The sequence below is a fragment of the Puma concolor genome, chromosome E4 (genome assembly GCF_028749965.1).
Source record: "Puma concolor isolate L17-30 chromosome E4, mPumCon1.1.hap2, whole genome shotgun sequence".
NCBI lineage: Eukaryota > Metazoa > Chordata > Mammalia > Carnivora > Felidae > Puma > Puma concolor.
In genome coordinates this window covers 39529891-39556628 of record NC_141683.1, presented here as the reverse complement: position 1 = coordinate 39556628, position 26738 = coordinate 39529891, and the positions used below count along the sequence as shown (strand labels likewise).

Here is a 26738-nt window from a genome sequence, read left to right as displayed (position 1 = left end):
GGTAATTACAGCTGACACTGAAGCAGGAAAGATTCTCGTTGGGCATAATGAAGATCTCCTTGACCTACTGGTAATAAAACACTAACTGGCTGCAGCAGGAAGCTTAAGGGCTCTGTCACTTCCCCCAAGGGCACACACAGCTTTCCGGCCTGCAGGGCTCAGATGCTCAGATCACCAGATGCTCCAGGTTGGGGCCTCAGCCAGATGGCCTTTCAGGTCTCAGGTCTGGCATTCCTAGACCAGCCCAGGAATCTTCTCAGCCACACCAGTGTCCCCAGGGGGCAAGGGAAAACCATCTGCCATGCTCTAACCCCCAGGCTGTGCAATATTTCTCCCCAGTTTGCATTTTGATGTCTTAGTGACCATGGCACATCTCCCTCCCTCCCTCTTAAGTAACGATAGCCTTGGCCACCAAACTCAATCGGCTCACTGGCCTCTCTCCAAGATAGAATGAGTTTCACTCCTGAGCCTCTTTCTCCATCCAATGAGACTAATGCATCACGTGTCCTGGAAAGTCCCTTTGGCCATGGCCAAAACTCTTCTTTTTTTCTGGGACCTCAGATAAGCTGGGAAAAGAGATACTTCACCGCTTTGTAAGCTTCAGAGGTGAAAGTCACTGTCATGAAAAAAAAAATTGGCAAGAAGTCTAGAAATGATTCAAGCTGAGAAGTCTGGTCGGTTGCAAAATTCATTCACGGCCTAATAAATCATTTGCTAGGGAGAGACAGGGGAGGACCTACAGTTTCCAAAGAGGAAAAGTAGAGTGGGATCACTAGGGGGCTTGTGCCTTCTTGGCAGGGCTGCTGTTACCTGGTGGCCACAGCTTTTGCAGGAGGATGTACATGGGGGCGAGTCAACAAAGTTTGGCTGGAGATTAAAGAAACCTTGGCACAACCAGACCTCACAGTCCCAGAGCAGCAAACCCTCTACCTCTCCCTCCCCCATTTCTAAGACAAACATCTCAATGAAGCCAAGGGGCAGGGGCTGGCCGGAAGACTAGGGAGCGGAAGGGAGTCGCTAGCAGGACCGGGAAAATGGACACGGCCTCCGCTTGCTTTGTACAGACTGAAGTGCTCCCCTCCTTGCCCACCCCCTCGCGTCCATCGAAGCCTCTGACCTTTGCCAAGAACGTGGCGTTCCTGATGGCGCCCACCATTTCTCCCCCCTTGGGGTGCACCTTGGCCACGTGCATCCACATGCGCTCCCAGGTGTGGCTGTCGATGGGGAAGCCGCTCTTGTTAACGTGAAACAGCACCCCGCCGTCTTTGTCCTCCTCCTCTGAGCCCCCGCTGGTGGCGAGGCTCACGGGCCGCGCGTGGCTGCTCCGGGACCGGGTGCCTTTGGCGCCTTTGGGGTGGGGGCAGCGGTGAGTGTCGGCCGCGGAGCCGGTCATGGTGGGGCCAGGGCGGGGCGGGGGTGCGCTGGGCGGAAAGGGGGCGGCGGCGGCGGGAGGTGTGTGCGCGCGCGGGCGCCGCGCGGGGATCAGCGCCCCGCCGGGACGGCCTTCTCCATTGCTTCTGGCTGCCGCAGGACGCGCGAACCGGGAGCGGCGGCTGGAGCTCCGCTTACGGGCCGAGCCTGAAATCAGTGGAGACACAGCACACACCACGGGTAAGTGGACACCAGAGGAACCGAGGAGGGGCTGTGTCCAACGGCAGTGGGGCCTTGGAGTGTCCCCGCGTCACTCCCCGCTCACACCGTGCGCCGACAGACCCCCTCCAGGAATTGAACACGAGCTTCCAGCCCAGCAATTCCCGAGGAAGCCGACTCGAATTTTGTCCCAAAGCTTCACACACACCCCCAGGCACCGGGAGGGGGATACAAGGAGCGCGGAGGGTGCGGAGTGGACGGGTAGGGAGAAGAAAGACAGCTCGTGCTGCGTGAAGGAGCGGGAGGTCCCCACAAGGCTCCACGCATTCCTTGGTGCCAGATGTGGCCGAGCGCCAGCCGAGCCCAGAACGTGCCGGCACGTGAGCGCCCGGGCTGCCGCGAGGGCGCAGCAGCAGCCTCGGCTGGCAAAGGCGGTCCCGTTTCCGCCCGGAGGCCCGCCCGGGCCCTCCCGGGGCCGGTGGGCGAAAGGCGGCTGCAGTCCCAGGGACCCGTGCAAGTGGCCCCACCCGCCCCCTCCCCGAGTTCCAGCGCCAGGCACCCCGGGGGACTGGCTGCGGGCGGGGCGCGAGGCAGGCGCGCCGCAGCCCCGGGACCCTACCTCGGGCCGGCCGGCCTCATGGCCGGGGAGCCTCTCCGGGCGGCGGGGGCGGCGGGGGCTGCTGCGGCAGCTGCGGCTGCTGGGCCTGGGCCTGGGGCTGCTGGGGCTGCTGCGGCCGTCGCCTCATTCCATGTCCCATTCTCGAATGTTATTCTGTGACATATAACCGAGTCACCCGGGCAGCCGCCGATGTTCCGAACGCGTCCATTGGCCACCGCAACAAAGAGGGGCGGGTCCCGGCCTCGGGACTCTACAACCGGGAGCTCCGCGACGCTCTGATTGGCTCCGGGGGTTCCCGGGCAGGAGGGGAGAGGAACAGGGGGAGCTGGGCCACCACGAGAAATCCGATCGCTGTCTTGTCCTGGGAGCCCCGCGGGGCTGCGGCGGTTGCCCTTGGGACTTAAGACCAAGTTTCCCCAGGGGTCGTCGCACTGCGAGAGTTCGCACCTATGGGAAGCAGAGGAGAAACAAAGCCACCCAAGAAGTGACCCCGAGGTAGAGGAGGGCTTGTCCTTAGAACTTCGTTCCCTGAGGAAGGCTGCACACAGTCACCTGCCCCTAGCAGGGAGTGACAGATGGTTTAGGCTGGGCTGTCACACGAAGCACAAAATTAAATCTTTTTTTTTTTTTTTTTTTTTATCTCACATTAAACAAATTTTCCAAAATCAACAACGGGGCACAGCATGTACCCTCTGACATCAGTCATGATTAATAAATCCCTTCTAAGCCCAAGCTGATATGTGACAGTTAAACCCAGGAGGTCAGTCAGGCCCCCACTATTCTGTCATAGCTACTGAGCTAGAGAAGGGGTCAGAGAGAGGGATGGGGGAGTGGGAGCCTTTCCACACTCTCCAAGAAACACTTTTGCCTTAAAGGCATCTTCTTCTTTTTTTTTTTTTTTTCCTTAAGAAAAAGAAAAGCAAACTGAGATGAGAAGAGCAGCAGACGACTGACCTGGGGCTGGCTCTAAGTCCAGGTTTGTCACTTGGCTAAGCTGTGTGACCCAGGACAAGCTACTTGCTTGTTCTGGGCCTTAACTTCTCTTTCCAAAAAGAGAACAGATCCCCACTGTAAGGTTTGTGCTGGCTCTGAAGTTCTGTGATTCTCTGACTTTTTCTTTAGGGGACACTTAGGAACCTAGCCAAATATGCTTTCTCTTTAAACTCCATGGAAGCTTTGAGAGGATAGGCAGTTGTGACAGCAATTTCTAAGTTAACCTGGAATTAAGAATTCTGTTTTTGGGGTGCCTGGGTGGCTCAGTCGGTTGAGCGACTGACTTTGGCTCAGGTCATGATCTCACGGTTTGTGAGTTGGAGCCCCGCATCGGGCTCTGTGCTGACAGCTCAGAGCCTGGAGCCTGCTTCTGATTCTGTGTCTCCCTCTCTCTCTGCCCCTCCCCCCACTCATGCTCTGTCTCTCTCTCTGTCTCAGAAATCAATAAACGTTAAAAAAAATTAAAGAATTCGGTTGTCAAAGAGCCACTGATGGTGGAGGCATCATGGGCAGAGGCCCTGGGGTACCGTGGACAGCCAGGGCCTAGGGGGAGGAGACCTGGGTTCTAGACAATGAGAATAATAATTTAGGTCCATCTGGACAACAAGAAATGGGCCAATTCAGGAAATTATCTGAATAATGCAAGTGAAATAGCACTCCTGAAAAAAAATCAGGAAACTGGAAGAAGCTTATCTTCTCACCACATAATTGCCTCAGGTTTCATTTCTTGATTAAAAGAAAGCATGCCTCTGTGAGTGACGTTTTCTCATCTTGAACATCCTTCCTCTCTTCTTTTCTCCCTCATCTCTCAAATCCATCGCTCTCTCCTTACTTCCTCTGAGTTTCAAATCCAGGGGGGTGAGGATTTCAGGATGCAGACCTGTATGCACAGGGTGAAAATTTGACCTCACAATCCCTCAGGAGAAAACTGAGCTCTCAAAGCTCAAGTGATCAGACCAGCTGGCGAACATCGAAGAATATCTGGCAAGTTTCACCTTCCTTGGCATCAGTTCCCGGTGTCCCACTCAGGCCAAGTCCAAACAAGTACAATCACCCTGTTAAACCAGGGCCTGGATCCTGCTTTACCTGAATCAAATCCTATGGACCAGAGAGGGTTATCAGTTCATGCTCCTGCCCCCAGCACCCCAGAACTCCTTGACAGCTGGGGGGAAAGCCTTTGTTGTTCATCTCCAATATTCCAAATGTCTGTTCTCCTCTTCCCTGGGGGTGGGGTGCAGTAGGGACCCACATGACACGGTGTATAAAGAGAGCTATGAGATTTGGCTGCTTTCCCTAAATGGTGGTAAGAAGGCTTCTGCAGTGAACTGTGCTGTCCAAGTGCAGGACTGAGAGGCAGAGGGCCCTTTTGTTGAGAATTCTTTAGCATTAGAGAATTGTGCTTATTGTGTGGACCAGCCAACTCTATTCTTCAGGTCCTTGTGTATTTCAGGTTACGTAACACTGAACTCAGGCCAGAGAGACGCTGGGTTTTGAAAGTTCAAGCAGTTAGTAAGAGTGACATAGCCTTCCATATGTACACACAGTGGGACAGAGCCAACTTGTGATTTGAACAGGGACACGTGGCGACTATTTGCTCAACCTCCGAGAGTATGAGGTTGACCTACTCTTCTATTTGTTGACATAATGACCAGAATAGCAGGGCTGTGTAGCGGAAGGTTTGGAACCAGAAAAACGGGTCAAAGAGTATCTCATTTTCCAAGTGCCAGCTGCTGGGGTCTCAAAGACACTGAAGACAGAATCCTACCTGACAGATCATGTTTCTGGCTCCACCACTTGTTGACATTAACAGCCTATTAAGGGATATATCAAACACACCTTATATGCCTCCTCACGTTAGCTAGACCTTGCCTGTCTCCTGGCTCTACAGCTACCTCCACAGCTATAGACTTGTGCAGTCCAGCCACCTGGACCTGGCTAGTCACTTGCCCCAGGCAAGTCCCTCTTGGCTGCTGCTGCACAGCCAGGCTGGCCAGCCACACGTGCAGTCTCTGACTCTTCCACTGCTTCGAGACTCAGATGAAATGCCACACTGCAGGATGTGGCTTCTAAGCAGCCATCAAAGAGGATAGATGCATCCTAAGGAATTAATTCCCTGCGGGGAGCCTTTTGATCAATGAGAAAGCGGAGATGGGAGGGAGCCGGGCAGGTGAGTTCTCTTTCCTTCCTCCCTTCTATGGACTGTTCCGAGTCATGATTTTTCCAACATAGCCTGTCTGCAGCTGTCCGTCCCGCGCGATTGAGCAGACATACCTATTGAATAAGCTTCCGAGGCTCTCTGCAGCTGGTCATGAAGCAGTTACCTGCATGATAACATACCACCTTGTGTTGCGTTTCATCCTTTCCTACTCCCATTTCCCTTTTGGCTCGCTCTTGCTGCCTTCTCAGTCAGATTTACCTTTGCTTCTAGGTTCTGCTTTCTAGGGAAACTGAGCTAAAACAAGGGGTTCCAGAAGTGGTTCTAGAAAGCACATGCTTGGGATGGATTTCGGGGTTGAATTGCCTACCCGTCTGAAATCACTAGAATCCTTTGCTGATGCTGAGAAGGAAGGTAATAGCTCCGATATGCAAGAGCTCCACAGCTCTCACTTGTGTTTAACTGTGGTCAATTGGATGGAGAGCAAGGCATGAGGAGATCAAGTAGCTGTGGCCCTCAATCAGTTTGGAAACAATGATAATTATAAGGTGTGAGAGACCTTGGAAACAGAAAATGACAGGCTCAGAGCAGTTAATTACCAACTCACGGAATGCTCTGAAAGCCAGAGAGCCTCCATGGCAGCTTTAAGAGAGAGTCTTATTTCCTGCAACCACAGGATAGACTCTTCCAATCAAGCCCAGGACCTGATCACATGATAGCAGAACTGCAAAGGGTACTAATACGTGACCTTCACAGGCTTCCACGTCAAAGTCAGAGCCCTGATAGGGAAAGAGGGGGACTCAGAATCCTGGAATAGAGATGTCTCAGTGGATGAGTATCTTGACCCTTCAAGTCCCTTGTGAATGCTCTTGCCCAGAGAAGACCCCACCCCCACCCCCCGCGGCTCTCCATGGCATGTTTGCCTCAAGACCACTTATTGCCTCCACCAATATCCAGAGTCAAGTGGTAGCACAGCCCAAGGTGGAAAGAAGAAGCCCCGTTCCAGGAGCACCTGGGTGGCTCGGTTGGTTAAGCATCCAATTCTTGATTTGACTCAGGTCATGATCTCATGCTGACAGCACATAGCATGCTTGGGATTCTCTCTCTCTCTCTCTCTCTCTCTCTCTCTCTCTCTCTCTCTCCTGCTTTCTCTGCCCCTCTCCAGCTCACACATCTGTGCTCTCTCTCTCTATCTCTCTCAAAAATAAATAAACTGGGGCGCCTGGGTGGCGCAGTCGGTTAAGCGTCCGACTTCAGCCAGGTCACGATCTCGCGGTCCGTGAGTTCGAGCCCCGCGTCGGGCTCTGGGCTGATGGCTCAGAGCCTGGAGCCTGTTTCCGATTCTGTGTCTCCCTCTCTCTCTGCCCCTCCCCCGTTCATGCTCTGTCTCTCTCTGTCCCAAAAATAAATAAATGTTGAAAAAAAAAATTTAAAAAAATAAATAAATAAATAAATAAATAAATAAATAAATAAATAAACTTAAGAGAAAGAAAAAAAAAAAAAAAAAGAAACCCTGCTCCAGGGATGAAAATCATACCTGCCAAAGATATTGTAGGGCTTGGCTAATGTGCACTGGCAGGAACTGTGGAAACGTGTGGATCTTGAAGATATTATATTTGGGGATGGGAGAGAGAAGCTCAATGAGGAGAACTCATTGATTTGGGGATACTCATACAAAACTAAGCATTTAGGGGCATCTGGGTGGCTCAGTCGGTTAAGCATCCGACTTTGGCTCAGGTCATGATCTCACGGTTCGTGGGTTCAAGCCCCACGTCGGGCTCTGTACTGATAGCTCAGAGCCTGAAGCTAGAGCCTGCTTCAGATTCTGTGTCTCCCTCTCTCTCTGCCCTTCCCCCGCTTGTGCTCTGTGTCTCTCTCTGTCTCTCAAAGGTAAATGTTAAAAAAAAAAAAAAAGAACTCCACATTTCATGCTTTAGCAAGGATGCCTAGAGCTTGTCCTAATCCCCATGTTTGCTTGGATGGATCTCTGAAGCCTGGTCTCAACAATAAGCAAAGTAGAGAAAGCAGACTTCCTTGTGTGGTGTTGAAGAAGGCATCAGAAGAGTCAGGAAGGAAGGAATATTAGAAGGGTTAATTCAGTATGGCTCCAGAACCCACCACCTGACCAGTTCCTGGGCCAGACCGGAAGACACTCCCCACACTAAGGCCATAAAGAATGCACTGGTACGGACGCAGTTGGTAGTGGCTGTCCTTGTAGTCCAAGCTGGATGGTAGTGAGGAGGGTGCTGTGTAACTAGGCTGCCTACTATTTGTGAAGATAACAAAAATCCCAGAATTGCAGAGGTGAGGTGGGAGCACTTAATCATAAAGGAAAAGGTGATCATACCACAATGGACGGCAAGGTAGAGGAGCGCTCAGGGTCACTTTCTCTACAGGGACTCATAATGCTGGCTAATAGGTCATGGTGTTCCTAAGGGAGGGGTATGCATATGATTTATTTTCCACATCGAGCTATTTTTGAGAGTGAAAAGGTACACTAGTAGTAATGACATGGGGACAAGTGGTATACACCAGGACCATCCCAAATTGATAACCACCCTAACAACGGGGGGATAGATGAGCCATCACTTAGGCTATTGCTTGATTTGTATAATCAGAAAAAATGCTGGGGAGCAGAAGGCTTACTCTGGGCACCATAGCAAAGAATCATAGACCCTCACCTGATTTCCAAATCTAAGCCAAATCTGGCTCAAAGCTATTGCCACTGCTGAGTGAGCCCAGCTGGCCAACTGCAAAGACTGATACCAGGTGCTCTGTCTCACAGCATTCCTCAGATAGCCAGCTGGGGGCCGGTAAATTTATATGGACCTTCTACCCTGGAGGAGGCAGTGACTTGACTTTACCCCAATCAATATAAACACCATAAATGGGTTTGCCTTCCCTGCCCACAGGGCTTCAGATAGTATCACCATCTGAGAGCTTCCAGAATACCTTATCCATTGACATGTTACCTTATCCAACATTTCCTCAGAACAACAGACCCATCTGATGGTGAAAGATGGGGCAACAATGGGCTCATGAGCATGGCCTACTGGTCTTACCATGGATCCCATACCCAGAAACAGCTGACCTGATCGTATAATGAAAAAGCCCATTGAAACTCAGTTAAGGCAAAGCTAAGGTACAACACTTTGCAGAGTTATGGCACAGCCCTCCAGGTTCTAATACGCTTTGAGCTAATGACCAATATATGGTACTGATCCTTAAGAGCTAAAAAGGATGAATTCAGGAACCGAAGGACAGAGGTGGACATGGTAAGAAGTGGCACCTTCCACCATTGCAGTCAGTGACCCACTTGAGGAGATTTGTGCTCTTTGTCCCTGACACTTTGGACTCTGTTATGTGAGAGGTTCTGGTTTCCAGGGAGAAGCCTCTGCCAGGGTGCAGGTTCCACTGATCTGGAAGCTGTGACTGCTCCCCGGCCACTTCAGGCCACAGGCAAAAAGAAAGGAGTTAAAGTATAGTAGGTTTGGATGGCTTCTCCTGGATTGCAGGGAACCCAAGGGATTCACAGCTCCTGGTAAAGTAATAATTTTGCAGTGATAGCAGTTACAATTCAATAAGGGTAGTTCCATGAAGAACTTCAAGACCTTCTCCCACAAATGAAGATGACCCAATCCAGATAAACCAGCTGAAGTGTTGGGCAAGAGTGAGGGACGTCTAGAAAAGGTAATGGAGAAGGCAGATGATGATATCAACTACGGCCTTAGGACCAGCTATAGTAGCTTGAATCAAGCAGACTATAGCTCTACTCATTGACTCTCTTCCCTAAGAGCTTCTAGACGATTGCAACTGGCCACAACCTTGAAGGGAGCTTCATAACTGAACGGATTTGTATCTTTCTTGGAAAAAGGGTAAAATCCTCAAATCCAGACTATTCACCCACTCTCACCAGCAAAATGGATGTTTAGTGCAACAATGGATGTTAGTGTTTAGCCTATGTCCTCCCCGTCTTGTTGGGAATCAATATCGCATGGTGATTGAATGTTGTGAATCTGACTGGTGGAACTCAGATCACCTGTTTGTGCCCTCCCTGCAAAAAACAATTAGGGAGTTTTCCAGATTTTACCTTAGAGAAAGAAGATTCACATGGTGGGAAATTCCCCAGACGTAACCAGAGTGCCCAAAAGAGGCTGCACAATTCTGAAACTATTTGAGATGTCTGATAGGATTAAGCAAATGAGTTAATGCCCTGATATTGGTGTTTTCACTGTGAAGAGGGAGCATGCAAACACGGAATGGGGAGAAACAAGGAAGGAGCCTGGGGGGAGAATTGGAGTTAGAGGTATTGATGGGAGCTCAGTCTTTCTAAATCCATAAGATGAATCTAATCATGAAAGAGTGTTGGACCCATCCAAAATAAGGAAAGTTCTGTTTTTAAAACTGTATATATTTTAAACTGTCAGTGTAATAAATGACAAAGTCAGTAGAAATGTTCCATATTAAAGAAGACCAAAGAGACATGACAACCAAATGTGACACCTGATCCAAACTACATCTTGAGGGGGCGCCCGGGTGGCTCAGTTGGTTAAGTGCCTGACTCTTGGTTTTGGCTCAGGTCATGATGTCATAGTGAGATCAAGCCCCGCATCGGGGCTTGCTGACATTCGGGAGCCTACTTGGGATCCTCTCTCTTCCTCTCTCTCTCTCTGACCTTCCCCTGCTCTCTCTTTCTCTTTCTCAAAATAAATGAATAAACTTTTTTTCTTTTAAACTGCACCTTGACCTGCAGGGAAAAAAACAGTGTAAATGTTATTATTGGATCAAGTGACAAAATAGTAATATAGATGTTCAATTAGATAAAAGTATTACATCTATATTAACTTTACTGAAGTTGATAAACTAAACTACAGTGATGAATAGGGACTATCCTGATTCTTATTCTTAGGAAATACACACTGTGGTATAGAGGGGGAAGGGCCACTTACTTTCAAGTGGTCCAGAAAAAACCACTGTGCACTTGCATGTGTGCAGAGAGAAAATGATAGAGGAAATAAGGCAAGATGTTAACAGTAGATGAATCTGGGTAGAGGGTATATGGATGTTCTTTGCACTATTATACTTTCTACTTTTCTGTTAAGTTTGAAATCATTTCCAATTAAAAAAATTTTTGGAGGAGGGGGACTGAACAACCCTTGAAAACACAATAAATGTCTACTATAATAAGCCTGTGAGATAGGTGTTAATTATTTTCATTTTACAAAGGAAACAACTGAAGTTTTAAAAGGTTGGGGAACTTGCACAAGACGATATAATTAGTAAGTGTCAGAACTGAGAATTACACTTCGATTCACTTGATCAGCTACTTTTCTTTTTCCTTCTCTTCTTTTCTCTCTCTTTTTTTTAATAGCAAGAAGAACATAGATTCAAATGGTAATCACAGACAATTCGTAGATGTCCTGATGACCAAAAAGTTTAACTGTCCTGATGCTTCAAAATTCTAAGGGACGTCCTTTGAATTTCAGGCTTATTTATTTTTCTAACTTATCCCCTGGAGAGGGGGTGCCAGAGGGCAGGGAGCATGGAGGAGAATTAGAAACAGAATGAATGAGACCAGGGGAGCCACCAGAGAAAGAACCACACTGGGGCCTAAATAATCCACTGGTAGCAGCGGGGGCCCTGGACAATGGTCGTTCCGGCCAGGTTTACGGTTCTAAGGTCCTTTGAGGACATTTGGCCAGAGGGAGCAGAAATTTAAGACTTTCTTGGATTACACCTACTTTTCACCCAGAGAATAAGAGAATCATCTGCTGTAAAATTACTGTCTTCTCTCACAATGGCAGCTTTCAGAGAAGAAACCTGTTGTCCCCTTCTGAACAGTGCATTTGAAGGCTCTGTGCCTACCCCTTAACAAAAACTTCTTTGCTTTTAAACAACAAACATTCATTTCTCACAGTTCCAGAGGTTGGGAAGTCCAACATCAAGGCGCTGGTGAGGACCCTCTTCCTGGCTCATCGATGACCATCTTCTTACCATGTCCTCATGTGGTCAAAGCAAAAGGGAGCTCCCTGGGACCTCTTTTATAAGGGTGCTGATCCCATCTATGAGGGCTCCACCCTTATGACCTCATCAGCTCCCAAAGGCCCCACCTCCTAATACCATCACATCGGGGGCTAGGATTTCATGAATGAATTTTGGAGGGACACAAATATTCACTCTGTAGCAGCAGCCGTCTTGCAAATACTTGGATTTGGCCTTTGTGGGGTTTTCCTGGGATCCACACAGAGAGGAGCAGTTGCTCGATGCTGTGTGATGGTTGGGCTATATGAGAAAGCTCTCTTTTTGATTTTGGGGTACTTCAGGAAGATGAAAATGAAGTAAGTTTTACAATATAGCCTTTCTGGGGTGCCTGGGTGGCTCAGTCAGTTAAGCATCCAACTTCAGGTAGATCATGATCTCACAGTTCATGAGTTCAAGCCCCGTGTTGGGCCCGGTGCTAACAGCTCAGAGCCTGGAGCCTGCTTTGGATTCTGTGTCTCCCTCTCAGTCTGCCCCACTTGCATTCTTTCTCTCTCTCAAAAATAAGTAAACATTAAATATACATATATATAGAGAGAGAGACAGAGACAGAGAGAGAGAGAGAAAGAGAGGGAGGCTTTCTGTCCAAAAGGAAAATGGGAACACGCTGACCCAGGTCTGCCCAGCTGACAAATGAGACCTGAAGCTGATGAATATGGAGGCACATGATTGAGGTCATACAGGAGCTACACTAGGAAGCTTCTGAAGGTCCAGGAACCCATGTGATATGAAGGTCACCCCACCTGCTAATCTTAGCTCTGCCTGTAACATCCTGGGTGAGGCACGTAGCCACATCTTGGTATTTAGTGAATGTCTCAAGATATATATTATGAATATTCTTGGTAATTGGAATTGGGCAATCCTCCCTGAAAAGGCAGAGCGCATAACCTATCATGCCTGGCCACTGAGCAGTTTCTCTGGGTTCAGATGTCTGTTCTGTCCCCTGAAAAACTACGTGCAGATCGGCTTCCTCCTGTATCCATCAGGGGCAAGCAGGACACAGTGGAACTCTCAAGAAGGTTTAAGCCCTGTACACCGAGGCACCTACAAGACGAGGGGAACCATCAAGGATGACGAGGAACCCCGGGGCTGTTACCTGCCCTGGACCTGAAGGAGCCCAGTGAGAGCAGGAGGCAGAAAGAAGAGCCGACGGCATCCTCCTGGGCAGACAGCAGAGCGGAAGTGGGTTGAGGGCAAACAGAAGATGACTGCTGACCGTCTTTGGGACCCAGGCAGAGGCCCCAGTGCTTTCCGGGGAATTTCGCACTCATGGAGGTGAAAGGCAAGGACAGGTAAGATGTAACAAAGACAACACACATGGGAAAACCAGGCATTCATGGATCCAGAGGCTGAACGTCTTGCCAGATGTGCTGGAGAAAGAATGTGAGCCCAGCGCTGTGTGGGGAGGTGGGTGGACTTTCCCTGAGGAGAGCACTGAGGTGTCTGTCGTTGACCATCTCCCTGGGTGCTTCCTGAGTATCCCATTTGAGGAAAGGGGTCAGCATTAGAAATGTGCCAACCCGTCTTCCTTTCTTCATTGTAACACTCTCCCTGGCCTTATGAAAGATGACAGCTGTCTGGGGAGCACAGTGGGTGCCCACAGTGACATATCTTTTGGCAGAAGAAGCACTACGGAAAGCTAGAGGAAGCCCACCCTCTTGATGGTATCGTCATATGACTGCTCATATTTACTGAAAATGTACTACGTGCCAGACGCTGCTCTGAGTGCTTTTCAAGCATGTGTTCATTCCACCCTCACCCAACACCCCTAGGAAGTGGGTGTTGTTAGGGACTGAATGGTTGTGTCACCCTAAATTCATAGGCTAAAGCCCTTACCCCCAATGTGCCTTTATCCAGAGATGGGGCCTCTAAGGAAGTAATTAAGGTTAAATGAGCTCATAAGGGTGGGGGCTCTGATCTGATAGGGTTCGTGTCCTCATAAGGAGAGATACCACAGAGTTTGCCCACCCCCACCCCACCCCCCCAGCACTCACACTGAGGAAAGGCCATGTGAGGACACAGCAAAGGGCCGCAGTCTATAAGACCAGGAAGGGAACTCTCACCAGAAACCGAATTTGCTGGCACCTTGGTCATTCCCGTTTCCAGAACTGTGAGAAAATGGATGTCTGTGGTTTAAGTCCCCTGGTCTGTAGGGTTTTATTATGGCAGCCGGAGCTGACCTGAGACAGGCACTGTCAGCATTATTCTCACTTTATAGATGAGGAAATTGCAGCATAGGGAAGCTAGGTGGTTTTCTTAAGGTCACCCCATTTGCCTTTGACTTTGGGTCCCTTCACCTCTCAAGGTCCTGCTTCTCTCGTAAGAAGCAGGTAGGTAGAAACAGATCAGGGGCCATAAACTCAAATGTCAACAGGGCACAGGCAGATAACAGAAAGAGGGGAAGCTGGCTGAGAGGGGCCGTTACAAACTGAAGAGGGCAGGCCCTTTAGAGAGGCCAGCTGCCTGCCAGCTTCAACAACTTGTTGGCTAAATGGCTGGTGTGCTCGGATCTACAGGTGCTTTGTTCTATTTTTTAGATGTTTATTTGAGAGACAGAGAGACAGAGAGGGACAGGGTGCGAGCGGAGAAGGGACAGAGAGAGAGGGAGACCCAGAATCTGAAGCAGGTTCCAGGCTCTGTGCTGCCAGCAGAGAGCCCGATGAAGGGCTCGAACTCATGAACTGTGAGATCATGACCCGAGCCAAAGTCACATGCTCAACTGACTAAGCCACCCAGGTGCCCCTCAGATCTACGGTTTTTCAAGACAGACTTGGAAATCTGGATCTTTTTAGGAAATACAATTTCCCCCACATTCCATCATGAAACAGAGTGCAGGCTAATTAAGACATAGCTATGGGCTGTGTTTGGCATACAATGTCCAGTTTGCCCCACTCTGGACTGGATGATTTTTCTACACACTTTTCACCTCCTCCCTCTTCACTTGGCCATGACTCTCTGCCTTTGGCAATATTCCCTCCCGTGTGCAGACTCTTAGCCCCCTGCTTTTAGGAAAGTGAGTACCACCACGATCCAGAAATGTTTTAAGGCATAGTCAGTGCAAAGAGCACTACATAAACTCAGCTGAGCCATGTGACCCTGGGCCCATTCCCTTTTCTGAAAATTGGCCCCCAAACACCTACATCACAGGAGCTCTGGAAGGATTAAATAAGATTGTGCGTGAGGAGGCAACTGGCCAATCGTGAATTCTTCCGTGGGGCTCAGAGGAGTGCTGAGTGCTTTCCATACATTGTCAGGTACCTCAGTGTTAGGTGTTTGAGCTCCTTACAGATAGGAGTCTGGTGGCTTCAGCGGCTGTAAGGTGCCTGAAATGGAACTGGCTGAGTTGTGAAAGGCAGCAGAGGGCCTCTGGAGAGCCTTCTGGAGAGCCCAGGAGCATGGCTGGGAGGGACAGGAACCAGAGATTCCGTGCCTGGAAGCCAGGAACAAAACAGCCTCCCCAAACAGCTCTCCAGCGGTTTGGAGGCATAATTAGTAAGAGCGTTTGTACTAACGCTCTGAAAGTTCTACTCAGGCTTAATAGCCGCCTGTAAAAATTCCAGTAGGGCCATTTCTAGTTGGGGCGAGTGAGGGTTAAAAACTCTCCAGACTGCCCAAAATACTCTCCGGGAGGACCCCCCCCCAACAAGAAAGGGGTTTATTTACTGCCCCACTGATTAAGGAACTGTTTATCTACTCTGGATCATCTTCCACCAAAGCCTTTATCAGTGTTTTTTTGTGGGTTTTTTTTTGTTGGCTACTGGTGTTTGGGTTTTTTGTTTATTTGTTTCGGTTTGTTTTTTTAAATAAATGAGAGCAGATTATGTGTGTTCCAAGGCTGTGACTCAAGATAGTTGTTTGCCTGTGAGCCAGATCCTGGGGAGGAGGGAAGGCAGCCTCCCTTTGCAGAGCTGGGGGGAGTCTCCAATGAGAAGGATACAAAAGAAGGAGTCAGAACTCACTTCCTTTCAGGTCTTCCTGGGGAGCAGCTCAGTGGGGGTGGATGCTCTGGGGAGGACCTTGGCCAGCAAAAGAATGAGTGGGTTCAAGACAGCAGAGGTGGAGGAAGAAAGAGCAGAAATGAACCGGCCAGGCAAGGGGAGGGGAATTAGAGGCGCTCTAGGGGGCGTGTGCCGGAGACTCCTCAGGAAGCCTGGGGTGTGGTTGTAAAAGGACAGCACAGAGCCGGGAAGGAGGAGAAGAGTGAAGCTGTGTTTGGAGCTACACTGAAACTCTGGATCCAATCTAAATCCACTCTGGCCAGAACAAGTGTTTCAAAGGTGTGACCTTGGGAGGAGCGTTCCGCCCCAAGAGCCAGGAGGTCCTAAATGAATTTTTGGTAAAGACGATGGCAATGCGTTTGGAGCAGAGAACAGCAGTCATTGGATTTGGGGCTCAGCTCTGCTGAGAACTGGCTAGGTAATCCTAAGCATACCCCCCCAGCCCCCACCTTTTCTGAGGCTTGGTTTATAAAATGAGGGGCTGGACTGGATCCCTAATTCTAAACCTCCCCCGCACATGAGAACCACCTGGGGGGGTGCTGCAGCCCAGACCAGTGAAATCGGAATCTTTGGGAGTGGGTCCAGGTATCAGTATTCCACAGCCTGGAATACTGCACGCAGCCAAGTTTGAGACCCTCAGGGCTAGACGGTCTCTAAAGGTCTCATTCAGCCTTGCCATTCATTAAGTCTTTAAGGAAAGGACAGAGAAGATGATTCTCCTGAGGACTGCCTCAGGAGAAGCAAGGCTTGGACCAAATGGTCTCTTAAGAGTTCCCCTGCCCGTAAGATTCCATGATTTGAGACTCCCAAGTGGAGAGGCTCTTGCTGCCAGGTTCTAGCCAGATGTGTTTCTTGCACCCTTCATTCATTCCAGGAGTATTTACTGAGCCCCTACTATGTGCCTGGCACTGTTCTAGGTGCTGGAGATACAACAGCGAATAGACCCTTTCCTGTGTTCAACTCTTGGGACGGATCTGAAACCACAAAGCTAAAAAGGAGGGTGCAGGATGATGCAGAGAGCCAGAAGGGAAGGGAAGTTTGGGAATCGGGTGTTTCACACAGAGTTCCCCAAACTGACTCATTACGTCATTGAACTGAGTAACTAAGGTTACTGTGGATCTGTCCTTGTTGCGTTATTCTCATCTTCCTTTCCTCCTTCCTCTTCAACTGTGGGGTCATCAGCCTCTGCGTTTAGCAACTCAGCTCTGGCTCCCAATTCCAACATGTGTGTGTGTTGGGGGGGGTGGGTGGTGACCAACACCACCAGGCATCTCAGACACCAGCGGGGTGTGCTACAATTTGACTCAGCTCTGATAGTACCTACCTGGAGATAGGGTCAGATCCTGGAGGTTCAAGGCTCAGTCCTACAGACTACCCCTCCCACCCCCACTTTGGATACCAGTGGCAGGTCCAGGTCATGCCCTGTACTTCTGACCAACTGGCTCTAAATCAGAGGTTCCCATGATGCCCTGCTTGGGTTTGATTAATTTGTTACAGCGGCTCACAACTCAGAGAAACATTTTAGTTACTAGATTACCATTTATTATAAAAGGACATAACTCAGGAACAATCAAATGAAAGAGATGCCTGGGGGAAGGTCTGGGGGAGGGGTTTGGAGCTTCCTCGCCTTCTCCAAGGACGATGTTCTCCCTGAATCTCCACGGTGTCTGAAACTCTCAGACAGGTTTTGGGGTTTTATGGAGGCTTCATTACATAGGTGTGATTGATTAAATCGCTGGCCATTGGCTACTGATTCAACCTCAAACCCCGCTTCCCTTCCCAGAGGTAGGTGTGGGGGGGGGGGGGCGGGGGTGGTGAAACCAAAAGTTCTAGCCTTCTAATCATGCGGTCTGTTCCCCTGGCAACCAGTCCCCATCCTTCAGTAATTTCCAAAAGTCTCTCATTAACATAACCAAAGACACTTTACCACTCTTATCACAGGAAATTCCAAGGGTTTTAGGACTCCTGTGCCAGAAACAGTGACAGTGACGTAGACCAGATACATATTTCCTATTATAGATCACAATATCACAGCCAGCAACCCTAGGGGCAGAAATCTTCTGCTCCCCAACCCCAGATTCACACTCCCAAGTATACCTCAGGTCTTTCCAATTCAGCTTAAGCTCCTTACAGCTGGGGACTGGGCCTTGAGTCTTTGGGGGAGCACATAGCATAGTTTGGAGTGTGTGGGCTATAGACAGACATCCTGGGTTCAGATCGCGGCCCCGCCTCTTGCCAGAGGCTATCACCATGTGATCTGGACAGCATACCTACCAGCTCCCCAGTCGCCCACCTCACATCTGCACCTTCAAAATAGGGATTTATTATAATACTACCTTTCACATTGGTGTGAGGAGTAAATGAGTTAGTGGAGACAAAGCAGTGTCTGGCACCTGGTAACCTTCAATAGGTGGTGACTATTACTGACCTAGAGCAGGGGATGTTGTATGTGCTTGTTCTGATCAGGCTCACGGAGAGACCAGCAAGGTTGTATGCTGTGGCGGCATCTGCTGTCTTTCTCATTTCCCGTCAGGGCGGGCCTCTGATACACGGGTCAAGAGAATGCTAGCTGCTGTAACAGGGAAATCCTGAAATCTCAGCGCCTTCCTTCAGTAGGAGTTGATGCTTTGGTCATGGAAAGTCTACTGGTGTGGGGAGGGGGGGCGGGGCTCCCCGTTCCATGCAATCACGTGGGATGTCAGGGGCTCCGTCACCCTCAAGGAAGCCCAGGGCTTTCACCTCCAAGTGGCACATGCACTGAGAGACTGGAGACCACAAGGAAGGCCTTTGTAGACCAGGTGGGGAATGATCACTTACCCCCATTCCACTGGCCAGAAATCAGTCACATGCTGCAAAGAGCCTGGGATAGGGGCCAGGAAGAAGTGCATGAGGGAGCCTCTGGGGCCTGGCCTCCAGGGGTCTTCTTAGCCAGCCAGGTCTGCCTCCTGATCTCAGGCCCCCTGCACCCCTGGTGGTTATCCCATCTGAGATGAGTCTGGGACCACTGTGTGTGCAGACTCCCTCCTCCTTCTCCTTCCTCTCTGACCTTCTCCAGTTACTTTCCTCCAATTCCTGTTCTCTCTCCAATGGCGCCTACCCTCTATTGAACTCCTGTCTTTGGAGAGAGGTTCATTGTTTGGCCACTGAGGGCTGTGGTGGAGAGGTGCTCTAGGGATTCAGTGACAAAAGATGTTGGGGGAGGGGGGAGTTGGGGGAGAGCCGTGTCAGCAGAGGAACCTTCCAGGGAGGAGAGCTGTGGCCATGTCCACCTGCTTCCTGAAATCAGAGAGTCTGATCCCAGGCCACTGGGCTCCCAGGGATCTGGGAGAGCTCTCAGCCCCTCGAACTGTCCCCTGAACAGCAGCAGCCCTATCACCTTGGAATTTGTTAGGGATGCAGATTCTCAGCCCTACCTTCGACCTGCTGAATCAGAAAATCAGCTCAGAAAGATTGGTAACCCGCCCAAAGTCATGCAGCTAGTAAGAGGCAGGGCAAAAATGTTCTAACACGTCTTTTACGTGATTCTGGTGCACACACAAGTGTGAGAATACCTCTTGCAAGGAATGGAGCGGCCAGAGGCTACGGGTAGGAAAGTGCTTCACACTGCCACCCAGTGGCTGCACAACAAACAACAGCCCAGCCTCCAGCTTGGAACAAGCACATGCTGAGGTCACAGCTGTGCTAATACCTAGATTAGGAAGCACGTTTTGGAAAGCACAGGGAAATCCACAGCCATCGCAGGGGACTCACCCAAGTCTAGCCTCATGGACAGCTGTTAAGACTTAGCCTAGAGTCCAGCCCAGAGCCAGTCCCAAACTGTTGCTAGAAGGCCAAAGCCACCTGCGCTTACATTCCATGGGAACCTGGCACAGCTGGCTGGAGAGAGGCTTCTGTGATCAGACTGATAACCCCATCAGGGGCAGACTCCATCATCCTCATGGGATACCAGAAGAAGCAGAGGTCCTTCTTCTCCAACAGGGCCCAGGACTCCACTGGGACCCTGCCAGCTAGGCCCCTGTGGCCCCAGGGCTCTGCTGGTGTGGCACTCCCTGTCTCTGCCAGGGGCTTGCAGATCTTGGAGGTGAGGGTGGGGAGAGGCTAGAGGGAGAAGAGGAAATGTGAAGACCTCTCCTGCCTGTGTGATGGGGAACTGCAGGGACGGGGGTGACATCTGAGCTTAATGAGGAGGAAATGTCCAGAGGCAAAGGCCGCTTGCTCTCTCCCTTGTCCCTTGGCCTCAGACACAGTGGGGGCAGGAGGCTCAGCACTCTGGGGACTGACTCTGATTTTGCATTTTTATGGGAGGACGTGGTAGCTGGGCGGCTCCCAGGGGATGTGCCCAGCTTGCTGGGGAGGCAGACTCTGGGGGAGGAGGAAGGGTACAGGAACCAATGTCTGTAGGGCACCCTGCACTATGTGGGGGACTCATTTAATCCACTCACACAGTAAAACTCAGCTCAGAGAGTTCAGTAACCTGTCCAAAGTCACACAGCCAGTAAGAGGTAAAGCAAACATTTAAGATCTAACACCAAAGCCTATGTTTGCTGTCCACCACTCTCTGCTGCCCACCCCCCACCACAGAATCCACCTAGGTTGGCTATCACGCCAGGCAGTTCATGCATCCAGAAACCCGTGGGTTCCAACAGCGATAGGGCCCCTCTCCTTGCTTAGCTGCCCTGCCCTGTGCTCCCAGGCCCCTCACTGGTATCTCAGTAGCATCTCTGACAAGGGAGAAAGCTCCAGCCAACTTAGAAACCAGGACACTTGGGGCGCCTGGGTGGCGCAGTCGGTTAAGCGTCCAACTTCAGCCAGGTCACGATCTCGCGGTCCGTGAGTTCGAGCCCCGCGTCAGGCTCTGGGCTGATGGCTCAGAGCCTGGAGCCTGTTTCCGATTCTGTGTCTCCCTCTCTCTCTGCCCCTCGCCCGTTCATGCTCTGTCTCTCTCTGTCCCAAAAATAAATAGACGTTGAAAAAAAAAAATTAAAAAAAAAAAAAAAAGAAAAGAAACCAGGACACTGGCCTGTGTCCCCAGGTGGGAGGGAGAGCCTTTCCATCCTAGAGCAAGGCTAGGGTCCAGAAGGTGCCCATCTCTGCCCTCAGGGCTCTCCAACCAAGGATACAGAGCAGAGCCTGAGAGGGGGAGGGGAGGGGAGGGGGTAAGTTCACTGCTCCATTTAACCAGAGGAGGGACAGAGGGGGTCCCCAGAGCAGCTTGGCCCCCACAAGCCTCAAGTGTAGGTGAGTCCTGAGCCGAGCCTGGATGGCGGTTCCCAGAAGGCCTGCTCTTCTCCTGAGTCCACCAGGTAAGGCACAGCCGCCTCATGGTACAGGTCACCCAAACCCAAGGTAGCTTTTTTAAGATCAATGTTCTGTTGCAGACCTGAAACTTCATAACTGTTGCTAAAATCAACACTAGAAAAGCATGATAGGATTTATGTGGGTTTTTTTTAAGTTTATTTATTTATTTTGAGAGAGAGAGCAAGTGGGGAGGGGCAGAGAGAGAAGAGAGAGAATCCCAAGCAGGTTCAGTGTTGTCAGCACAGAGCCAGACGCGGGGCTCCAACTCAGGAACCGTGAGATCGCGATCTGAGCCAAAATCAGGAGTCAGATGCTTAACCGACTGAGCCACCCTGGCGCCCTGGGATTGACCTTTTAAACTTTATTCAATATACAGTTATTATGGAAGAACCTAACATAGATGAACTCAAATCGTCTCTGCCTCTCTGGCTCAGGTGTATGTGGGTTGGTTCGTTGGACTTTTGGCCTTGCCGAAAGATTCCAAACACCCCCAAACCACCAGTGTGGCTTTTACTGTCCTCGTCATCATTAGAAGCCCCGATTGTCCACCTCTGTATGCCAGGAATGCCTTCCCTAACTTCTGTCATTGACACACATCCTCGCTGTTGGGGCCCAGAGGGTAGAGTTGTCTTAGAAAGGGAGCTTCCCCGAGGGAACAGTGGGGGAGGGGGGTAGCTACCCCAGTCAGGTTGGGTATGGGAGGCCTTCTTTCTTGAGCATCTCCGTGGAACAATCCAGACAAGTGTCTCATAGGTGCTGAGAGGCAGAAGTCCCTTGCCAGAGGCTGCCAGCCACGACTGGCTTAGGGGTTCTGACTTTCCTTTTCAAAAGGAGGCAGCACAGGCTAGGAGAGAGGCCTTCTCTGGGCCATCTGAAGAGCGAGGCCCAAGTGAGTGAGAAGGGAGGCCCTGACTCCATTCTTTCCTAGCTATGCAACTTTTGGCAAGGCTGAGTCTGAGTTTACTCTTCTGCAAAATGGCTGTAATTGGTGAGGCTCCAGAATTTTTTTTATAGGAGGCACTTAGTGGGCCCTAAGGAAGGAGGCGGGGGTGATGGGAAATTGTTCACAAGCACACCTACACCATTTTACTTAGACCACAGGCTTGTGGCGGGTGAACTGGGGAATTCAGCGTCGCTGAAGCCCCTCCCAGCCACCTTTTGGTGCCGCTGTGGTTATAGGAACCAAAGCGGGCCTCCCTCACGGGGTCAGATGAGAGCATATAGATGAACCCCTTTGCGAACTGTTCTCAACAGATGGAACGTATTAGTATCCTCTCCTAAAGTAGGACTCTAACCTTTTACTTGGGACGCTGGCCAGCATTGCTTGCTAATGGATCGGTGATGTTGCCCACGGACCCTTCTGCAGAGGCCACCAGTGAGCAGTCTCCCGGCTCTGGATGATGCTTCGATTTCTTAACTGGGGGCTCCTTCCTAACCCAGAGATGTGGTTAGATCTTCCAAGCCCCCAGAGCACTGTTTCAGGAGGAATCTCCCCATGCATCGACAGCCCAGGTAGTCCCCCAAATAGGTGGTAAGAGCGTCCAAAGGCAAAGGGTGGCCCCTGCCCAATTGCTTCGGGAACATGTCAGATGCTCAAAAACTCCCGCAGCACGATCCCAGGTCTGAGGAATCTGTTTCTGGGAGTGGGCTTGAACAGACTGTGGGTGTTTCCTTTTGTTTTTTAATCAAAGGCATCCCTGATTACTGTTGTGAAAACTACACTTGAGTTTCGGACACAGGTTATCATGGGATCTGGTCTGCTGTGCAGGACAGACTTCCTACAAACCCCTCAATTTCAGGAGAATCCTTCCCCTTTCTGAAAAGCTCACCTGTCCGTGAGGGTGCTCTAAGGTGACAGGAACATGCAAAACATATCAGCCATGTGTCCTTTTGGAAAGTCAGTCCAGACTGTGCAGGAGGAAACTTGAGATCTGAAGGAGGAATGGGAAAGAGCAGGTTTTCACCGCATTTCGGGCTTTTGCTTCTGGCTCTGTGGGAAAAGACAGAAACATAGGGGAGGTCTCGCTAGGGGCACAGGGGGCTGCTCCTGTGAGACTCAGCTCCAGCACCCTCTCTGACGGCAGCCTTCCCTCCCCCGCTCCCGCTTACCTCACCTCTGCCCGCAGAGGCCATCCTCACTAATGTACCACAGCATGAGGCACACACCCCCTCTCACACTTTGTCCCTGTTAAATTCCCCACGTCTGTCCTCCCCAGGCTATTCCCCCGGAAGAAAGAGGCCTTCACTCGAAGCCGGGGAGTTCTCCCTGTTGGAAGCGGTGGGTTTCCTGGTTTCCTGCCCAGTTTCTGGGCTCTCCTTCGCTGCCTTTTCTCCAAACCAGGTAAGGGCGTGACTTGCCTTCCTCACTCTATGGCAGTCAGGGGCTGCGGAGATGGGGTGTCAGTGCTGTCTTCACCAGGGAGGAAACTGCTTTCCTAGAAGCAGATTCTTCTAGCCCCCTTTCCTCTGCTCCCACCTGTAACCCACCCTGTTTCCTGAAGCGGTCTGTCGGAAGGAAAGGGGAGGGGACAAAGACACAGGATTGACAGGGAGGAGGGACATTTGACACCCTCCAGGAGTCAGCCTGGCCCTCCCTGGGGCTCCGTGTGGGCGGAACTTTGTTTCTCCACCAAAGCAGATGCCTGATGGCTGTGGTCCCCCCAGGCTGGAGATGGGCCAGCGGAGCCACCTGCGTTCCTTCTCCACCGACATCACAGATGCACCTGCTGGGCTCGGAACTGTCCGAGGGTCTGAGAAACCAGATCCCTACCTTGTTCCTCTTCACTGGGGCCACACAAAAGCCTCCCATCCGGACAGTGACAACAAGAGCCAGCTCATGTTTCCAGTCGGGCCAGAGGAAGCATGTCTGGGGCAGCCAAGAGGAGCTTCTGGGGGGAGGGGTGCCCAGTCCAAGTGGACACTCCTGAAGAGGCCATGTGTGTGCTCAGCCTGTCTGGGGAAGCAAAGCCAGCCGGCAGCTGCTGCCAAGCTGTTCTCAAAGTGTGGTCCTCGGACCCGCGGCGTCACATCACCTGGGGACTTATCAGGAATATGTATTATTGGGCCCCACCTGAGACCTGCAGAATCAGAACCTCTGGGCTTGGCAGTCAGCACTTGATGTTTTTTTAAGTTTATTTATTTATTTTTGAGAGAGACAGAGACAGCGCAAATGGAGGAGGGGCAGAGAGGGAGGGAAAGGGAGAGAGAGATCCCAAGCAGGCTCTGTGCTGTCAGCATAGAGCCCGACGTGGGGCTCGAACCCACAAAGCCATGAGACCAAGAGCGGGATGCTTAACCGACTGAGCCACGCAGGCGCCCCTTGATAAGCCGTCCAGGTGATTCTGAGGACACTCAAGTTGGAGAACCTTTGGCTAAAGTTGGTCGTGATAGTAGGTCCTGAGCCCTGGGGTGGGAGGCAGGGCTAAGGGGATTGTGGGTGATGCCAGGGGGCTCCCATCAGAGCCGCCTCATCCATCCGTCCTAGAGAGGAATACAAATATTCTTTTCTAGGTGTGCCAGCAGGTGAAAGAGGTTTGGGAGCCTGCCCGAGAAGCTTGTGACAGGGAGAAGTGCTGAGCAGGATGTTACCTACTGCAGGATGCACAGATAAGTATTTACTCCGACGTGGAGAGCGCGCTTCCCGATTCCCGAGTAACCTGACAATGGAGGCCAACGTTATGTGCAAACCCTTTTGCCCAAAATGAGCCCGCCGTGTCGCAGGCAGGCCCTCTGCTTCTCGATTTGGGGTCAGCAGGGACAGGGAATGGAGGGGGCACACAGCTGAGCTGGGGGATGCCTGTGGGAAGAACCAAGCCTGCCATGGTGCCACTGGGACAGCCCTGGGGCAACGTGGCTGGAAGCCACACGGTGGGGGGCCACAGGAGCAGTTCACGTATTCCGCTGAGGAGCGGTCTCTGGCAAAAAAACACCACAACCTTCCCCGTTTTACAGAAGTTGTGCCAGACAGTTGAGCTGAGGCAGCACACCTGTCAACCGTCCCAGCTCTGGCTCGCCTCGGAGGTACCGTGGGTTCCCTTCCAGACCAGCACAGAAAAGCGAATCAAACAAATGTTTTGGTTTTCAAGTGCGTATGAAGGTTATGTATACGCCGTACTGCGGTCTAGTGTGTAGTAACCTTGTGCCTAAAAAAAGACCTGTCTTAATTAAAAAATACTTTAATGCTCGGGCGCCTGGATGACTCAGTCAGTTCAGCATCCAACTCTCGATTTCGGCTCAGGTCATGATCTCACAGTCCATTGTGGGCTCTGTGGTGACAGCGCAGAGCCTGTTTGGATTCTCTCTGGGTCTCTTTTTCTCTGTCTGTCCCTTCCCTACTCGTGCCCTTTCTCTCTCAAAATAAATTTTTAAAAACTTAAAAAAAAAAAAAAAACAACTTTCGTGCTAAAAAATGCTAACCATCACCTGAGCTTTCAGTGAGTCACAGTCTTTTTGCTGGTGGAGGGTGTTGCCTCAATGCTGATGGCAACTGACTGGTCAGGGTGGTGGTTGCTGAAGGCTGGGGCGACTCTGGCACTTTCTTAAAATAAGACAATGGTGGGGTGCCTGGGTGGTTCCGTCGGTTAGCATCGGATTCTTGGTTTCGGCTCAGGTCATGATCTCACAGTTCGTGAGTTCGAGCCCTGTGTCGGGCTCTGTGCTGACAGCTCAGAGCCTGAAGCCTGCTTTGGATTCTGTGTCTCCCCCTCTCTATGCCCCTCCCCCACTCATGCTCTGTCTCTCTCTGTGTCAAAAACAAATAAACATTAAAAAAAATAAAAACAAAAAATCAGACTCAGTCCTGTAAAACCCTGCTGCCGCTTTAGTACCTAAGCTCATGTAATATTCTAAGTCCTCTGTTGTCATTTCAACATTCCTCACAGCATCTTCACCCGTAGATTCCAGCTCAGGAAACCACTTTCTATCCTCATTCTTAAGAAGCAGCTCCTCATCCGCTCAGGTTTTATCATGAGATCGCAGCAGTTCACCTGTCATAGTAATGAAAGAGCCTGAAAAGTGTGAGACTTACCAAAAGGTGAGCCAGAGACACGAAGTGAGCAAACGCTATTGGAAACATGGCACCGAAGGACTTGCTGCATGCAGGGTTCCCACAGACCTTCAAACTGTAAAAAATGCAACATCTGCAAAGCTCAGTAAAACAAGATATGCCTGTATTTGCCTCGAAAGTGTCACTACACATGTTGGTGGCTAATGCTCATCACTGTCTCTCATGCTATGCACCCCAGACAGTGGGAATGTGAGGACACTTGCTTAATGTGTGTGTGTGTGTGTGTGTGTGTGTGTGTGTGTGCGCGCGCGCGCGCGCGCGCGTGTGCGTTTTGGGGCAAGTGACTCCCCCCCCCCCCCCCCCCCCCCCGGTTTGGAGATTTGGCTAAAATGAACTGGCATCCCCCTATCACCCATCCCCCCAAACACACCCATCCTCCCTCATAGCAATCGGGTGAAATTTTGGCAAGGAGTCCAGAACAGTTCATGAAACCACCGGTAGAGGGGGTGCTCTTCCCATTTTGGAGTGGCAGTGGGTCTCCTGGTCGGGCAGCCCTGTTTTCAGTGCTCATAAGGAAAAGCCGGATTTACTGGTCGGTCGAAGAGGCACAAGCCCAAAGCAGAATGATTTCAGGGACACAAGGAGGTGCAAGGCCACACATGATCTTCCTGGCCAACTGAGGCCGTCTGAGCTTTATCCATTCAGCCTAGACCAATTTAAAATACAAATATAGGGGCATCCGGGTGGCTCAGTCAGTTAAACGTTTGACTCTTTATTTGTTGTTTTTTTTTTTTTTTTTTTAATTTTTTTTTTTCAACGTTTTTATTTTTGGGACAGAGAGAGACAGAGCATGAACGGGGGAGGGGCAGAGTGAGAGGGAGACACAGAATCGGAAACAGGCTCCAGGCTCTGAGCCATCAGCCCAGAGCCCGACGCGGGGCTCGAACTCACGGACCGCGAGATCGTGACCTGGCTGAAGTCGGACGCTCAACCGACTGCGCCACCCAGGCGCCCCTATTTGTTGTTTTTTAATGTTCAGTT

The 26738-nt window shown here is 50.8% G+C and overlaps 2 protein-coding genes across 6 annotated transcripts in view; one reads left to right on the top strand and one right to left on the bottom strand.

Annotated features, from left to right (window-relative positions):
- VASH2 (vasohibin 2) overlaps nt 1-2417 on the bottom strand; it is a 42880-nt gene extending 40463 nt beyond the window's left edge. The window contains exons 1-2 of one of the 4 annotated variants that reach the window (XR_015246000.1): nt 2210-2411; nt 1118-1578 (exon numbers count right to left, since the gene is read on the bottom strand). Coding sequence is in view for 3 of the 4 variants with exons in the window: in XM_086693768.1 (XP_086549894.1) it covers nt 1118-1393 (276 nt within the window). In the remaining variant the exon portion in view is untranslated. Of the gene's footprint in view, nt 1-1117; nt 1579-2209 lie in introns of all 4 variants that reach the window. The other 3 variants (XM_086693767.1, XM_086693768.1, XM_025921144.2) reach the window with 3 other exon arrangements.
- On the top strand, nt 1359-25633 carry LOC147572608 (uncharacterized). Of its 2 annotated transcripts, none has more exons than XM_086693771.1 (3): nt 1359-1611; nt 22909-23033; nt 24203-25633. In XM_086693771.1, the coding sequence occupies exons 1-3, from the start codon at nt 1392-1394 to the stop codon at nt 24266-24268; spliced, it is 411 nt and encodes a 136-aa protein (XP_086549897.1). In that variant the 5' UTR covers nt 1359-1391; the 3' UTR covers nt 24269-25633. The 2 variants fall into 2 exon arrangements, with proteins under 2 accessions (XP_086549897.1, XP_086549896.1); XM_086693770.1 differs by having other exon boundaries at nt 23331-25633.
- Nucleotides 25634-26738: the final 1105 nt, after the last annotated feature.